The sequence below is a fragment of the Bufo gargarizans genome, unplaced genomic scaffold, assembly GCF_014858855.1.
Source record: "Bufo gargarizans isolate SCDJY-AF-19 unplaced genomic scaffold, ASM1485885v1 fragScaff_scaffold_293_pilon:::fragment_2:::debris, whole genome shotgun sequence".
NCBI classification, from domain to species: domain Eukaryota; kingdom Metazoa; phylum Chordata; class Amphibia; order Anura; family Bufonidae; genus Bufo; species Bufo gargarizans.
The window spans coordinates 940,918-960,116 of NW_025334084.1; the positions used below are offsets into that span (position 1 = coordinate 940,918).

At 41.1% G+C, this 19,199-nt stretch overlaps 1 protein-coding gene across 1 annotated transcript in view; it reads left to right on the forward strand.

Annotated features, from left to right (window-relative positions):
• The first annotated feature begins 637 nt into the window (after positions 1-637).
• Positions 638-19,199, forward strand: part of LOC122922375 (hedgehog interacting protein) — a 108,120-nt gene continuing 89,558 nt past the window's right edge. Inside the window, exons 1-2 of the mRNA XM_044272966.1 lie at positions 638-1,060; positions 8,841-9,036. Of these exons, the coding sequence (XP_044128901.1) occupies positions 653-1,060; positions 8,841-9,036 (604 nt within the window). The 5' untranslated portion in view covers positions 638-652. The remainder of the gene's footprint in view (positions 1,061-8,840; positions 9,037-19,199) is intronic.

The following is a 19,199-nucleotide window of genomic DNA, read 5'->3' on the forward strand; positions in this document are numbered from 1 at the left end:
ACGTCTGTATTAGCCGTAGAAAACGGTTTAAATGTAAGAGAGCAAGAAAGCTGCCTTACATTTAGAACTGGCGCTGGATGCGCCGAAGTTATGTACAGGCCGGCGCCTCTTCATAACTTTGGCAGAACCACCGCGAGCCTAGGGCTTTATTAAGACCGGCCTTTTTAAATTCTTTAAACGTTTCCCTATGTTTCATATCCGTTAAATGTATATGTTTTTTTTTTTTTCACCTGATGCTTCACTTCTTCAAATCTTTCACAAAAGGTTTCACACAAAAAAATGTATATTGTTTTTACACAAACATCTTGAGACCTATGCATCGCACATCCATTAATGGTGTACGTCAGGGGGGAAAGCTGAGGTAATCACAAAATTGCATCCGTCTAGATACACCTGAAAGCTACAGAAAAGCCGAGGTGTGAACGGTCCCCTGTAGGACTGCCTGCACTGCCGCCTTCTGAGGACACACGCTCTGCAGCATCCTCCGTCACAGGGCAGCTGCCAGCATCTGAGGGAGTTCACAGACTTGTATACAAATTCCAGCCCCGCTCCGGTGCCTGGCGTGTGTACAGGGGGCAGTGACGTCAGGGGGCGCGGGGTGGCAGCACCTCCTTGTGCTCCACTTAAAAAGAAGCAAAAAGAGGAGCGAAACATGAGAGCCCCGAGGAGATGTGAGAGCAGCACAGTCCGGGCAGCTGGAGAGGACAGAGCATTCCTGCACCGTGCCAAACTCCCGGGCACACCCGCGGCGCTGAGCCCTACCTGCACTCAGGACACCTGGCCTGCTGCGCCGGGCCACAAGATGCTGCTCTTCCAGTGGATGCTGGTTTGGGGGGCTGCTGGGCTGCTCGTTCTGGAGTGTGAAGCTAAATATGGGGAGAAGAGTGACTCTGGGGTCAGGAGGAGAAGGTGCCTGAATGGGAACCCCCCCAAACGTGTCAAAAAGAGGCATAGGAAGTTACAGAGCCTGGAGCTGGGGGGAGCTGGATGTAGAGGACTGTACCCCCGGCTCTCCTGCTGCCCCAAACCTGAGAGTGCGGGCATGCATATAGATCCCAAGGTAAGCAGCAAGCAGTCACCCTCTGGGGGCATAGACATGGGGGTGAAGTGCAGGCTGGCACCATGGCAGGGAGCTGCACGGGGCACACGTGTTCAGAGCTGGGGCTGCAGTGGTTTATCAGCTGGTTATTATATGAATGCATGAGACAGTCACATCATATAATACAGTCACATCACAAAATAGTCATTTCACAGAATACAGTCACATCACAGAATACAGTCATATAATACAATCACATCACAGAATACAGTCACATCACAGAATACAGTCACATCACAGAATACAGTCATTTCACATAATACAGTCACATCACAAAATACAGTCACATCACAAAATACAGTCACATCACAGAATACAGTCACATTACAGAATACAGTCATATAATACAATCACATCACAGAATACAGTCACATTACAGTATACAGTCACATCATATAATACAGTCACATCACAAACTACAGTCATTTCACAGAATACAGTCACATCACAAAATACAGTCATATAATACAGTCACATCACAGAATACAGTCACATCACAAAATGCAGTCATTTCACATAATACAGTCACATCACAGAATACAGTCATATAATACAATCACATAATACAGTCACATCACAGAATACAGTCATTTCAGAGAATACAGTCACATCACAGAATACAGTCACATTACAGAATACAGTCCTTTCACAGAATACAGTCACATCACAAATTACAGTCATATAATACAGTCACATCACAGAATACAGTCACACCACAGAATAGTGTTTTCACAGAATACTGTGATTTCACATAATACAGTCACATCACATAATACAGAATACAGTCATTTAATATAATACAGCCACATCACAGAATACAGTCATTTCACATAATGCAGAATACTGTGGTTTCACATAATACAGTCACATCACAGAACACAGTCATTATATATAATACAGTCATTTCATATAATACAGTCATTTCACAGAATACAATCATTTCACATGATACAGAATACTGTGATTTCACATATTACAGTCACATCACAGAATACAGTCATTTCATATAATACAGTGATTTCACAGAATACGGTCATTTCACATAATACAGAATACTGTGATTTCAAAGAATACAGTCATTTCATATAATACAGTAATTTCACAGAATACAGTCATTTCACATAATACAAAATGCAGTAATTTCACATTATACATCTATTTTACAGAATACAGTAATTTTACATAATGCAGTCACTTCACATAATACAGAATACAGTCATTTCACCTGCAATATATGGATGATCTGAAATGTTTATAGCCTGGTCAGATATACCTTAAACAATCTGAAATGCTGATAGTTGTAGTTCCACAATGGTCAACATGTTTCCGCTAGGGGTGAGCCATAGGTTGTCTACCAAACCTCATGTTCTGAACTCCGCCATCTGATAATGATCTGCTTTTGCTTGTATTTCTGATGTGTCAAGTGTCCGATTTGCCTGGTTAATATCAGTTGCCGAAGATGATAAAAGTCTGTATCAGCCAGCTGGAGCTATGCTGGGAGTTGTAGTTCAATAGTAGGCAGCACATTCCACAAGAGCTACACTAGGGAGCCACAGGTTGTAAGATCAAGGAGATCTTCCGTGTAGGTTATGCTTTTAGAACCACCATCTGTGCTAACAGCTCTTGACACTAAGAGGCTCCAGAGCATCACATGTGAGGGGAGCAGGCGCAGTCCATCCCATGCTACATGATCACAAATTTCTAGAAATCTCAGGGCTCATCTATAGTCCTGAAACTTTTAATAGATTGCAATTGACTATATCGGCCGCTGTCCTGCTCACCGTTCTTCAAAAGGTTTCACATTTATATAAAAAAAGACCCTCGTGTGACTACATCCGACCTTTGTGGGTGCTACTTTTTAGATTTCAAGATAATATGTAACATAAAACTGGGGTCAGCAACCTCCGGCACTCTAGAAGTTCTCCAACTACAACTCCCTGAAGGCCCCATTTACTTCTATGGGAGTTACAAGAGCAGCTAAGCAAGTGTGCATGCTGGGAGTTGTAGTTTCACAGCAGCTGGAGTGCTGAAGGTTGTTGACCCTCTAATATATAACATCAAATCTGAGACCGGTGTGCTTTCTGTAGGTTCCAAGTATATGAAATGGGGCATGGATATGATGGATACTTGTGAGGGTAACGCCCAATTAAGAACAGGTGTGACATGCTAAGTGAGCCAGCATCACATCTGGTGTGGTCCACGTCTATGGACGGTAGAGTTCTATGTTAAAGTAATACTTGCTGCCCTTGATACATCAGAGTAGTCACAGCCAAGTATGACTTACTAAAGGTGGCGAGGGGACCTAGTCTTATCAGCTAGTCAGCCATTCGACCCGCCCTCTGCCCATCAAACCAATGTAATGTCAACATATGGAGTCTTTGTATGTAAGGGGTTAACGGTGAGGTGGTATGTGCGAGTTTGTATACACATGTCTATAGTGTTTGTGTTAGCATCTGTGTACCTTTTAATGGTGTTTATAAGTTGGAGGGAAAGGATGCGTGCCTGTATGCATTTAGGTCCGGTAAATATACACTGCATATGTTGAAGCTAAATCTACACTATATATATACATACACACACAGAGGAAATGTTGTGTTAGTGTGTAAACAGGATTTCTATACATCTAGGTAAGCAGAATTCTGTTTATGCACAGAGTGGGTGGGAATTTCCACGTGTCATAATAAATTCTATAAAACGCGTAGGACCATGTTTAGGTTTACTTGTATATGTTTGTCTAGTTAGCCATAAATAGGAGTGTGAAGTAGGTGGACATGTATCCGTGTGGAGAAAGACTTGGGTCTTCACAGTCACAAAAAAGAACTTGATACACGATGTCAACTTAAAGTAAATACCGTCACTGAGATAGAAACTAAGGCGTGAGTGGTGGTCTTACCAGGACTGGATCCTGGCGTACTAATGAGATGGTTGTTTTGCGGTTTGTTGTTGCTATAGCGATTACCTCAGATGCTCAGGCATTGTACCTCTGCTACATCTTACCCATACCATGGACAGAGACATCCTCGCAAACAAGCCTCATGTTACAGACCACACAGAAAAGATCTCTCTTCCAGCCAAATTTTGTTGAAGAAGATAGATTGCTGGTGTAGATGTTGATCTTGACACGTTTCAGAGCTTCCTACACCTCCTGCAAAGTTTAGAAGATCTTGGCTGCCTGGCATCTGAGTGATCATTGATATCTGAGGGCTAATATAAGTTTGATCGCAGTGTTTTATCCATGGGTTTGCTCTCCTTATAAGTGAATGTAGTCTATAGCTTCTAAAGGGTTCTTGTTGAGTCTTATGGAACAAACGAGGCTTCTTTTCTTCAAATTGGCTGTGACAGTAATGTATTTGGCGTGCTAATAATCCTAGCAGCTTGCTCCTCTATGCAGACCATTGTTGTGGTGTACGTTAAACAACACTTGAAGAGTCACATGGTGACTAAACCTGACCTTAGGTCTATTGGCTAGTGATATCATAGAGCTTAATGTCACTCCATTATTGGCTTTAGTGAGCTGTGTTGGAAAGCTAAGTGCTTGTGCTCTGGAGTTTATTGCCCATAGAATAACTTTGGTCTATCTACAGCACCATAAAAATAAATGTTAAACATTACATGAATAAAATAATATTCTGAAAAATGTCTCAAGTAACTAAAGTTGTAAGCTTAGCACGCTCATCCATCCATCACCCTAGAATGGCGAACGTGCCATTGACCATCAGGTTGCATATATTGACCTAACTGGTTATGAGTAATGATGTTTTGGTCAGGTTCTGAATCGGTTTAAGGCAGTCTCTGACTCTCAAATGGTAAATGTGTTAAATGTGCCCTTTGAATTGTGCATTTATCTGCATTGGTGTTAACGAATCATTTCATTAAGAATCAGCGCACGTGAAGTTAAACCATCAGGTGTCCCTTTTTCCGTACCCTGGTTTTAGTTTAATTAAGAATTCTTCACTGGCAAGTATGTTGTTGTCAAGGCCTGAGAGACTCTTGGAAAACTTGCGTTTCAGCCTTTCTGGCCCAAGCACAGTAAAGAAAAATGGCCATTGCTGAATCGAATTTTTATGCTTAGTTCACGGTAGATTTCATTCTATTCTCATGTAAACAGCTTCTACGAATCAACATATGTGTCTGGGTGGTATCTTTCACTTTGTTTTGTAACAAAAAGCCATATTGCATCATTTAATTTGCTCAAGTCATGCAAATAGAACAAAATCAATAGGACAAAAAGGGGTCGACTTCTCCTCCTCCTCACTAAACTGCTGCCCACACACAGAGTCTTGTTGCTTATGGCAAAAGAATAACAACACCATTGTGTTTGTTAGTTGGTTCACTAATGGGTGAAACTGGAGAACATCATTCTCCTTCAGCCCCAGCGCTCTGTCCAAATGTTCTTGCCTTTTCAGGGAGAATTTGGGCCAGGCCCCTTTTCTTATCCCAGATGAGTGAGAACTGTCTTGCTGCAGGTTTTAGTGTCAGTTTGTCCATTATTCTCCAGTGACCAGGAGCAATTTATGATTCTGGGCATGGGTAAAGCTCCATGTTTATAGTGTTCCAGGACCACTGAGGTTAGGCCGTGATTGAAATGTACTGCAAACAGATGGTTTTAAGCATGTGTAGATTCATGCCCTAATCCCTTTCTCTTTTTATTTTTTGCTGCATTGGAGCTTAGAATTCTTTTGTATTCTGGGTGGGTGTCCACAATAATCAATGGGCCTTTAAGATTTATTGTAGGCTAGTCAATAAAGTATATAATTGATACTAAGCCCAAAAAGGTGATTGGGCCCAATTATCCTGTAAAGCCCTCAGTCACATTGAATAATTACAAGCTGGATAACTTGTTGTGTTGACTCACAGTCAGGAGCTCTAATATGGCAATATAGAGTATCAAGGCTTTGGTAGATTTGGTAGAATTATAGGTGTGATTAGGAAGAATTGATAGTAGGATTGGACTGTAAACTTGTTTAATTTCTAGATTGCCAAATCAAACCGTTTACCGGCTCACCTTCGCCCTTAGGCCTGTTACGGATTCACAGGGTGTCAGTAGTTGTTTGAATATGGTTCCTAAAGTGTGCTCTTTTACAATCATCTGTTTGCTCTAGTTCTTTAGAGGCAAAAGCTTTTTGTCACTCTCATGACTAAACAAACAATGTCTTCTAGACTCTTTTGTAAAAGCCACCAGGGTATTATTACTTCTTTACCTACTCACTTAAAATTGAATTTGAACTCTATAGTAATATAGTTCAGGTTCGCAGATCAATGTGTACATAGGACATGGATATTTTAGGGAGGAAACAATGTCTTGTATCGAAAAATTCCAGGCATACAATGGAGTATGTTCCAACATTTTTCTAGTAAACATAATGATTGGTTAACACTGATAAAATATGACATGAAGAAAGTTCAAAGAGTGTGTAGGTATCACAGTCACTTTCTCCAGATGTTGAGTATGGTCTTAACTTTCAGTAGATCAAGAGATTTTGTTACAATGCTTGTCACATAATATATATATATATATATATATATATATATATATATATATAAAACTATACAAAAAGTTATATAAAAGGCTAAAAATACAAGTTTTTAATGGTAAGAGTCTACACAATACAATATGTACAAGTACACTGACAAGGATTAAATGAGGAGATCCCTTATCCAAACAGATCACAGTCCAATTAGGTTGACAGTAAACAAACAGAGACAATTAGAGTTATTTACTAGGACATTTCTGAGGTGCATCTGCACTGAAAACATACATTTGGTTTCACTACCTATTTTGCACTAGAGAGAGAGAATCCTACCATAATGGCTAATGAGTTTTAGTACAGATTTGCAAATAGTAAATATCAAGTGTTGGGTTGAAAGTTAAAGATTTGGCCAATTGGAGCTCTCATATGGAAGCCTTAAAGGGTTGGGCCAAGATGCTCAAAAACCTCCCCAAAGGCAGGAATTCTGATAAAATAGTAAAATAACCCAATTCATCCCCTCCGCCTCCAGCAGCACCGCTTCAGTCCAACCCTCCAGGTTTTGATAACTTGTGACATGCTCCTGTATGCCATGTGACCACTAAAGCTAATCACTGGCCTTAGCAATTATACATCATGAAATCCCTGAGGTGAGTGATTGGCTCAAATAGGTGAATATAGCTTATTTTTTTATTTTATCACAATTTCTGGCTTTGGAGTAGTTCCTGTGGCAGATACCTTAGATTTGCCATGTCCCACATGCTATTATATTGGATAATAGCCACTAGTATATTAAAAATACAGAAAGAGCAACAGTAGATGATCTGACCTAAGGATCGTTTTTAGTATCATATATGTGACCATTATTGTGAGCGATCATAAGGTGATCCCATCATTGGCAATAGTCATTATGTTTATGACCAGCTTAAACATATCAACATATATTCACATCTCTTATAAGAACAGTATGAGAAATAACATCCAGAAAGACAATGTGGCCTGTGTCTGATAGAGCACTTACATGTGCCTCTCTGGGTTTCATTGCCTTGGATATGTTCTTTGACATCATAGAAGGTTCTTGATCTTTGAGACTGATGTGGTAAGACAAGAAAAAGAAAGAAAAAAGAAAGCAAGAAGGACAGATCTATGTCCTAAAGGAGTATTGTGTGTCTCACATGCCTATCCAGCAATTCATGTGTTAAATAGGACCCTAAGGCGTTATAATTGACTTCACAGAGAGTATTAGTTTATTGAAACCAAACCTGGAATGATGGCTCTATCAATCTTCCAGAAAGGTAATTCCACCACAGACCTCACACAGAACAAGATGTTAGGCTCCTGCTGTGTTGGAACAGCAAAACACACACACAAAAAAGTATAGTATAGTTGAATTTTGACAATTTATGGAACCCCATTCCACATTTCACATTTTAAGGATTTTTTTTTTTCAGCCCGCAACATTCATTAATAATTTCCTTTGACAGTTCAATAGAAAGGGCTGCATTCTGCCAAGAACGGACTTATCTTTTCCAATTATAGTCACTTTTCGATACTAGAATTTTACTATTTATGGCACAGTTCAGGCTACTAAGTTATTTTCCTTTACATATTCTCTTAAATGAAACCATCCCATGCTCTTCACCAATGGACAACACCAGATCATTTGGAAGAAATCCACACCGCAGTTGACCACATTCTTTAGAATCTTATTAAATTGTACATTGGCAATGTAACAAATGTCGGATTGGCTCGAGAAGAGTTTTGTTGTGTGTTATATGTGTGCACCATCATGATGTCTCCAAAGTAAAGGTTGGATATTACCTGATTCAGTTTCATTGTGGTGCTTTCTACATTTCAAAATAAAGTCACAAATGAGTTAACAACAATACCTGACCTAAAAGAAACCAAATAACCTCAATAATGAACCCCTATTGAGAAAATTCCAATGTAGGAATTTCAAGAATAGGATCAAACACTCGAAGGCATGCATATTTAACCCACCTGCATATACATTTTTTTGTTCTAACGCATTTTGTCTTTAGAATTTCGTTTCCACAGAACCTCACTAAAATGCAGCAGTTGACCATAAAATAAATTAAAATTCCTCAAATTCTATAGATACATACTTGTCCTGTAGATACATTTTTGCAAAAAATGTGCAACCAGCATGTTCCACTGCATTTGAGTTTATTGTTCTGTTAGCACTGATTTAAATATTTGTCCAAGTGAAACATACGTCATGTGCTTATTTTTCTCTGGTTTGTGACTTGCAGATATTTTCAGTTCCTAACAACACAGAATGTGCAAAAATCCTTGAGGAAATCAGATGTGCCTACTGTTCACCACATGCCCAGAATCTCTTCCATCCTCCAGAGAGCACCGAGACATTTGAAAAGCAACTGGTGGTCCCTACCTTATGCAAGGACTATTGTAAGGAATTCTATTACACATGCCGAGGACAGATACCAGGTAATGGGATTACTTTATCCAAGCTGGAGAAGGAAAACGTTTGTGAACTGTAGTTGCTATATACTCAAGCAATCCTCAGTTTGTAGGAGAGTGAAATACTAGCAAATCAGTGCTACTGTGTCAAGATGTCTCCAAATTTACCTGACCTATTATGTTCTTCCCCATATCCAGGGGCCATATTCTTTACAGGGAAATTTCTCAGTGGGCCGATGCCCAGAGGGCCGGCAGTGGAAGTTTTTGGGGATGTCTTTTTGTGCTGCTGGCAGTATTTTGTCATGGACTCTGGTATTTGGCTCTGTTGGAGTGGTATAATGTCCCACAATATGGTACTGCTGGCCATGCCTTCCATCAATGTGAACCCAACTACAATATGGGGCCACTTTTAGTATTTTTTCCAGGGCCACTTTAAGTTCCCAATCCACCCCGCCCATATCATAATAGGGCTATGCACTAGATCTGGTTTTCATGTAATGCAACATTTTAAATGAAAACATGTGTTAGGGAACTTTCACACTAGCGTTTTTCTTTTCCGGTATTGAGTTCCATTCTAGGGGCTCAATACCGGAAAAAAAACTGATCAGTTTTATCCTAATGCATTCTGAATGGAGAGCAATCCGTTCAGGATGCATCAGTTCAGTCCCTCTTACGTTTTCTGGCCGGAGAAAATACTGCAGCATGCTGCATTTTTCTCTCCAGCCAAAAATCCTGAACATTTGCCGGAATGCCGGATATGGCATTAATTTCCATTGAAATGTATTAGTGCCGGATTAAAATTGCCGCATTGACGGATCCGTTCTTCCGGTCCACACATATGCAGAACCTTTAAATCTGTGAAAAAAATAAATACCGTATCGTTTTTCCGGGTGACATGGAGAGACGGATCCGGTATTTCAATGCATTTGGAACTGCCTGCCGGAATCCTCTGACGAAAGTGTGAAAGTAGCCTTAAATATAAAGATCTTTCGGGAACATGCATTTTAAAATGACTATAATAGCCTCCTTCCTTTGTCTCATTATGGTCCAAGAATCAATGTCATCTCATGAATCAAGATGTGGTTATTGATAGTGGATGATGATCCATGGCAAAGCTGAACTATTGTAGAGAACTTCAAAAAACAGTCATAAGAGGGTTCAAAACATCAGAAATAATAATAAAATAAATATAAAGGTTAAAGGAGTTGTCTCCCTTCAGCAAATGGCATTTATCATGTAGAAAAAGTTAACACAAGGCACTTACTAATGTATTGTGAGTCTCCATATTGCTTCCTTTACTGGCTTGATTCATTTTTCCATCACATTATACACTGCTCATATCCAGGGGTTACGACCACCCTGCAATCCATTACCGGTGGCCGTGCTTGCACACTACAGGAAAAAGTGCCGGCCTCTCTGGTGGCCGGGACCGCGGGAGCACACATCGGTTGGTGCTTTTTTCGATAGTGTGCAAGTATGGCCACCGCTGCTGGATTGGAGGGTGGCCAAAACCATGGAAACGAGCAGTGTATAATGTGATGGAAAACTGAATCCAGCCAGCAAAAGAAGCAATATGGATAATCACAATACATTAGTAAGTGCCTTGTATTAACTTTCTGTACATGATAAATGCCATTTGCTGAAGTGAGACAACCCCTTTAATGTTTAATAATATTAAATCACAACCCATATAGGAGCCTTCGGTTAGTTGCAGACAGATTGCCAGTCCATAAGAACAGAGGTTGCCACACAAATGCAAATCTTATAGTTATGCTACCATTTGAATTGAAAAAAATATTCTATGGGGGGTTATCTATCATGAGAGTAATATTTGAATTCAGTTGGTGCATCTTTAAACCTAGCACTTTTGTCTAGAAATGCTACGCCAGTTTTTTTATGCCACCCCACTACTGCAGTTGTGTCACACCTTTTTTCAACATTTTATAAAGTAGAGGTTCATTAAACTTACAAGATAAAAAGTAGGGGTTCATTTAACTCTGCCCCTTAGTTCCATTATGCACATCCCTGTTGACATGGCAGATCTACTAAATCTATTGCATTGAAAATATTAAATCTAGAGCGGGGAAACTCAATGTCAATTAAAGTGATATTCATTGTTTTTCATGCTATTGTCAGTAGGCTGGATCGGCATTGATAAAACAAGTGAAGCGATAGTTGAAAAGTTTATGACTGTTATATCTTTATCAACCTCAGATTACTGCTATATGCAGCGTGCCCGGGAGAGGATGGGAGTAGTAGTGCTCTCTGTGGCAGCTTAGGCTGTGTTGCTCCCTGGGCCTCACACTGAATGAAGGGGCACAACCCATCTTCCTCTCAGGGCACACTCTGTCTCTGTGGCCCTCTGCTTGGTGGTAGTGGGGTTCCCCTGGTGTATGTGAGTTTTGGAAGGGCAAGCAAGGATCCTGCAGAGGGGCCATGTAATGCACGCTATGGTGATGCAGATGGCATTGATGGCAGTGCTGTAATGAGACTGGTTTTAGTGCTACAAGTCCACTGTACTAAGCAGTTGGCATGAAGAATAGTCTTTACAGTTAGTATATGCAGATTCCCAAGGTTGTGTATAGGATGCAGTATGACAAGCTGGGGCGTTGCTAGGGTCTCAAAAGATCCGGGGCCCAAGCCCCAATAAATATGGCCCAGTTCTCTAAATCAATCCTCTTCCCCCGCACACCGCATTTTGCTGTACTTGCTATACAGCAGCACATACCTGTCACATCCGATGCCTCCAGGTGACGTCTCCTCTGATGTAGATCTTCTCTCTTATCATCTTTTGCAGCTCATCTCTGCAGTGTGTGACACACAGACATCTTAGCCTCCTCACATTTCTATCATCATCTCCCAAACTGGAGTTCCCACAGTGTTATCCTGCTGCTCGCTGTGCTCCACAATACCCCCAAATACTATCCTGAAGAAAAATGAGTGTCCCCCATAGTAATAGTGCTTCTCATAGTCCCACCAATTGTAATTCCCTTCTAAAATGCCCTCATTAGTAATACCACCCCCTACAGTGCCCCCAACCGTGATAACGCTCTCCAAGAGTGCCCCTACAGGGCCCCCAACCATGATAACGCTCCCCAAGAGTGCTTCCATTAGTAGAAGAGCCCTCCAGTATTAATAATACACTCACAGAGCCCCCAGTAGAAATAAGGCCCCCCTATTGTTCCCCCAGTGGTAATAAAGGTCTCTACAGACCCCTCAGTAGTAATAAGGCCCCCATAGTGCTCTTAGTAGAAATAAGGCGGATCTATAAGTCTCTTCTATAGAGCCACTAGTAATAAGAACGCCTATAATGTCCCCTGGATTTATCATACCCCTACAGTGCCCCAAGTATTTATACTGCCCCCTACTGGTATAATGCTCACTCTGAAGTGCCCCCAGTATATATAATGCCCCCTGCATGTTTTTATTGGTCACATGACCTGTGATGTCATCACAGGTCCTTCAGCTCTTCCAAAGCATTAGATTCAATTGTATTGCGGTCCTGAGGACTAGTATCTAGCAGGCAAGACATTCGGGGCCTGGGACAAAACATCAGGGGCCCAGGCCCCAAATGTTTTAACCTAACAACGCCCCTGATGACAAGTAAAGTTCCCTCTGAGTTCCTCTCTGCATAACCTGTACAGTCTTCTCAAATCCGGCCAAGGGGTGCAGTCTTTCACTCTCTCACAATTATTCAATTTCTTTCTGCTCACAAATATGGCACTACAATGTCCAATTCTATTTGAGCTTTTTCAATAAGTATTTCTGCATACGGACTGCAGCCTAGATGTTTAACAGGCGGCCAGCCTGTGTCTTAGGTATGCCAGGATTTTTTAGGTATATCGCCCTGACCAAGATGCAGGAATGTCTGTAGCCCACAGTGGAGGCATTACCTTCTCTGACAAACATTCAGCACTGTCCCTTGCAAATAGCTGCTGTGCACTCTCTTGTTCAATTTTTTTACGAATAAGAACCTTTCGAAACGCGTCAACAGCCTACACCAGAGAGAATTGAGCCTTGTATTGTCTGTGCACAATTGCTAAATAAAGACTGAGAACTTGACACTTCAAAAAAGTGAGTCCTGGAGTCTGAATCTTTCCATTATTTCTCCATTTTTCTCTCTCAGAGACTGTCACTTGTTCCACAGAACTGTTATCTCCCTGGTTAGCTCTTCTGCTATAGTAACTATTGTCAACATGACAGGAAATGGTACACAAAAAATGTATTATCTTATTATTGAACAATACATCTGTATTTCCTTTATTTCAATATATCATTATTTCTTCAGTCGGATCCCGTTAGCAGGTTCTAGCCACTGCTACAATCAAGGCAGTTTAACCAATGTCAAAGTGACTTCAAACTAAAACTACATTGTTACTTGGGGGTAACTGTGGTAGCAGGTGGGCACAGCTTGTGACATCACTTTCCTGTATGCTCCATTCTAAGGCCTCTTTCACACTTGCGTTGTCCGGATCCGGCGTGTACTCCACTTGCCGGAATTACACGCCGGATCCGGAAAAACGCAAGTGTACTGAAAGCATTTGAAGACGGATCCGTCTTCAAAATGCTTTCAGTGTTACTATGGCACCCAGGACGCTATTAAAGTCCTGGTTGCCATAGTAGTAGTGGGGAGCGGGGGAGCGGTATACTTACAGTCCGCGCGGCTACCGGGGCGCTCCAGAGTGACGTCAGAGCGCCCCATGCGCATGGATCATGTGATCCATGCGATCACGTCATCCATGCGCCTGGGGCGCCCTGACGTCACTCTGGAGCGCACCGGGAGCCGCACGGACGGTAAGTATGCTGCTCCCCGCTCCCCACTACACTTTACCGTGGCTGCCAGGACTTTAGCGTCCCGGCAGCCATGGTAACCATTGAGAAAAAGCTAAACGTCGCATCCGGCAATGCGCCGAAACGACGTTTAGCTTAAGGCCGGATCCGGATCAATGCCTTTCAATGGGCATTCATTCCGGATCCGGCCTTGCGGCAAGTGTTCCGGATTTTTGGCCGGAGCAAAAAGCGCAGCATGCTGCGCTATTTGCTGCGGCCAAAAAACGTTCCGGAACGGAACGGAAGACATCCTGATGCATCCTGAAGGACGGACTGTCCATTCAGAATGCATTAGGATAATCCTGATCAGTATTCTTCCGGCATAGAGCCCCGACGACGGAACTCTATGCCGGAAGACAATAACGCAGATGTGAAAGAGCCCTAAATCTGGGAGAGGGAAGAGGAGCAACATGGGGAATATATGAGAGGTTTTTATTTTATTTTATTTTATTTTATGCCTCTGGACAGGTGCTTTTCAGTACTTTACGTTATAGTTGTGACTTCAAGTAAATCGCTCCTACAATTCTTAAATGGGTTGTCCAATGTAAATAAATATATTTTCCCAGGGGAGGTAAATGTGATAAAAAAAAGAAACAAAGTTTTCTCCCATGCTGCTTCCAGCGTCGCACTTTGCTCCTGCAGTGTTGAAAACAACTACCTGGCTGCAGCGACGACGTTCTGTACACATCTTCTCACCATGCAGCCAATCACTGGCCTCAACAGTGTATGGCATGTGATTGTTGAAACCATTGATTGGCTGCAGAGGTGAAGTGGTATGTAGAGGCTATAGATAGGAGAACAAAGATAAGCAAGGGGAAAAAAGTAGTAATTATGACTTAGTTATTTATTTTCTCAGATTTACTGCACCTGAGAAAATTATCACTTGGCTTAGACAACCCATTTAATGCAATAATCGATGACTTGCTACCCTTAAGCAACATAGCCTCGCTGTGTAGTACAACTTTGAGGGGATTAAAGCTGGTCTGAAGTGTTAGTGCAAAGAAGATCAAAGACAAAATAATGAACATAGCTTTGTTTAAAATTTTGTAATGAACTAGAAAAAATCTTTAGCATAATTCACGATATTGTGTTCGTTATTAGATGTTGTTCCTGCAAAAGCAAGTCTACTTTCATAAGTTTACTTTAATAATTGCACGAGAATAACATCAGTGAAAAACAGTGATCCACCATATGAAATCTGAAATTCTGGTATCAGTACTTGTGTCCTGTACAGATCTTCATGATGTTCTGAGATCAGAGGAAAGAACAGAGGAAACCAATTTTGAGCAGATGTTTACGTAAATGATTTATTTTTCGGCTGTCCTTCTGTTAGCTTTCTTCCATTATAATTATGTACTGTATAATTTTAATTCTTTTGTTTGAGAATAGTCTAAATTCTAATTTTAAATCAGAGCCAATTCATTCCTGAGTTAATTAGTCCTAAGGTGGCCCATATGCATTAGACAGAAGTACTGTATGTTGATGGATGAATAAATTATCTTCTGTGACACCGTAGTAGACATTATAATCCATATTCACCATTACAGTCATTTGCATTGGCCATACTTGTTCAATGACATTGGGTGAAAGACCAGCCATCTTTCTGAAAACAAAAGATCTTTCATGCGACTTTTAGTAGAAAATTTCAGACTTGGCCAACTTCAATGACTGTCATCAGTCCACTAAATAAATTTATTGTTAAGTTTCACCTGACAAATGATAGTTGAGTAGAATTGAATTTTCCCCAGCCAATGGCTGGCTACCTTGAGGTACTTTAGGCACCTTCCCTATGGGAGGGTGCCTAGTTTTTCTAGTCTGCCAGACTTTGCAAAAGTGCACTTTATTCCATCTGGCTACTCATGCTCAACCTTGGTCTGACTACTAGATTTTGACTCTTGCTGATCCGACCTCTACCTGACTATGATATTGACCCTGTGCGATTGCCTCAACCTTCAGCCTGAATATTGGATTAAATTTACTCTGCCTGCCCTGACCTCAGCTGTTCCTGACCACGTTTTTTTCCTGTTCCCTCAGTGCTCCACACTGGTGTCTCTTGAGTCCATGGGTCAACTGTGAACCAAACTAAGACTATTCTAAAAGGTAGCAGCCTGGTGGTTCCCCTGCAGCGAAGTCCATATGCCTTTAAAGGGGTCTAAGGGTGTGAAGACCTAGAATATTGAGGGGAAATTAAACTTGTGGTGTTAAAAAGTTGACAATCATGCCACATGCCATACTTGTGCTTTAATTTGTGACATTTCACTCCTTTCGACACTTTTGAGTGGCAAGAAAACTAAGTGAGTTTAGCAGGAGGGACATGGCCAACAACAGCCTGACAAATTTAATCCCTGAAGATTGCACAAAAAGCAGGAAAAATCTATGCCAGCTCGGTTCTCTGGCTTTTCGGCACCCTAAGATTATTTCAATTTATTAATAGGCGTGCGCCTCTTAATAACTTTGGTGCATTTCACACCGATGGTCTTTAGTTTAAGACTGCAGTAGGAAAACCGCCTGTCTTAATAATTCGGCCCCTTTGTGCTTCTCAAACAGTTGGATGGCAGTTCGTGGTGCATATATGTCTCCAAAAAGGTACTCTTGCTTATTGTTTAAAACTCAAATCTCAGCAGTAACCATGTCACACGGGAGTATTTTTGTTGAAGGGGTTAAGGTGATTCAGAGGAATAAGGCTTGAGAGAATGATGGAGAAACACAGGAGCCAGAGCTGCTGGAACCTCACTCCCCAGATCAACATATGTGGTGACGAATGACAAATTTATTTTTCTACAAAGACTGTGTATATGTAAAACTGCTGAAGTGCATCAAGATGTCAAGTGCTTTCTGTGACCACCCAGGCTGCTCTGAAGGATAACCAGATGAAAGCATAACTTTAGCACTGGACAGAGCCATGCTGCTCTGTATGAGAAGAAGAGAGGGAAGTGGTCACACACTACACAATCAAGGAGAGTCAGATGCTAATAATTAGTTGAAAAGCCCAGAATAAGAGATAACCATGACAGAGATACATAAAGTTGGGAGGTCTTCAATATCATTATATTTTCCATTACAGATTTTTTATTATTCTTAATTTTTCATCGTTCCTTTCCTAATTTCATGACAGAATTGTAAAATAGCAATATAACATGATATAAAGAAAACCTATGATGGATTCTGGCAGTGAGTCTTCTATTATGTCATTGACATTATCCATTGGTCTTCCCAATTGGTCATGTATCTGAGAGGATTATGACACTTCAACAAGATTGGCAATAGAGCTCTTATAAATGACAGTGGAGTGTGGGTAGGTTATGTATGTATACCCTGAGCCCAAACTTGAAATTTTAACAAGCTAGAATCCACCAACAATCTTATATGTATTGTGTTTAGCAGTTTCTCAGTTGAAAGGTGATTTTAGGGAAAATTAGAGTCCAACAGGATTGATTTTCCAGTCCAACCCATATATACTGTACCTGATGCTTCTTATTGCATTCTCTGTGATGTAACAAGTTCAAAAATGGATACCTGTTGACCTATAATATAGCACTGCTGTTACAAGATCTAGTGGAAGCCTAATCTATCGTCTTTTTTTGACACTTTTACAAGAGCAAATTTGATCATCATTTTTGCATGTGATAGATATATTTGGGAAGAGCTCCTTGGTGAAGCTTGTAATACTAAACAACCAGTGATTTCCAGAATTAAAGGACTCTGTAGAATCTTCCGTATCTTTGCTGATACATTTCACTTCTTGTAAACTGATTTGATTAGCAGTGTACATAAAATGCTTTGTCAGATTGACAGAAATCGCTATACAGAAAGGCTTCAATGTGATCCGTTTATACACTTCTATAACTTATAAGGAGATTATTTTGGTTAAATCCCTGGTCATTTGTATTTTAGTGCACCAGTGCTTGGTGTTCAGTATCTTTGTACCCTATCCTTTCAGAACCAGTTATGTGTTACTTCATGCAGTTTCTGGTTGTACTTGGTTGTTTGGTACTCCAGAAAGTCCTTGTTTGGTACTCCAGAAAGTCCAGGGTATACTGTTACTGACAATGTTCACCACCCTAATGCAATTGGATGCACTCCAAGTTGTTTAATGTCTGGACCACAGTGAGCAGGATCCCAGAAGAAGGATGCAGAGAAAAGAGAGGATGCACACCACATGTTTTTATACATACCATTAAGTTTGGATTTTAAGTTTGCTACAGTTTGGTGCTGGATATTCTCCCTGTTCTCTTCACTGTTACTGACCCTAGTTCCAGTGTTGTGCAACAATGAGCAGCTGCCGCTTGACCGTGGCCATTGGTAGACAACCAGATGCTTCTTCTCCTCTGGTCCTCTCTTCCATATTATGTCTCAGCCTCCTGTTTTGCCTGTGCAGTAGCACCTGGATGGCCCGGGCAATGGGTGCCTCTGGATGGCATCTGGCCTGGTGACCTATTTAAAATGATATATGTTATCTGGCTCTTGTTTCTGTGCATTTGGATTGCTATTTCTATTGCCCCGGTTATACTCCTGTCTTGTCCATTGGATACTCTGCCTGGTACTTGTAATACTCCTTTTAGTCTTGACTCCTGGCTATACCTCACTGTGCTCTTTCCTTTCCCACTGAAACTTCTGCCTAGTACTTGCTGTGTTACTCATGGCTGTTCAAGACTACGTATGCTCCTGTTTGCCCATTAGTTACTTTACCTGTCACTTGTACTGCTATTCCTAGACCTTACTTCTGGCTTACTCCAGACTTTGCTCATGTGTCATCCCTTGGACTCTTCTTCCTGATCACTCTCTTGGTGATGACACTTGGCTCTGTCCTGACCTTACAGCATCATTCTCTGATGACAGAATGAGTGGTTGCTCCACATGACAGCAGAAGTATCACAGAATCCAGTGTATATGCCATAAAAATCATCAAAAAACTGCTTTTTACAGAAAAAGCTTTTTGAGCTTCAGAATTGTGTGATGTTTCCACAGCTCTCCAAAGCCCACCCACAAACTCTAACTTTTCTAGACAGAGTCTTTTCTGTCTTCTGCAAGAACCTCTGAACCACAGAGTTTGTCATTTGTCAGCAGGTGATAGCCGTAGTAGTAGTGGGGCTGAGGTCTGACAGCTCTGTTCCCTGGTAGTTTCCATTATGAAAGCAAAGGAGAAGACTCACCTCCACAATAGAATAGAATGAATGAATGCTTGAGGAGACATATACTTCAGACACATTTTGGAGGATTTCTCCTGTTCTATTGTTTCTGGCACATGGGAGCCTAACCTCATATTACACTCTGTTTTTCATGTTATGATTATGAAAAATTCAAGTCTATTTTCTCAATTCTATTAGATAGGAGTCCTGTGTACAAAGAGTTATATACTT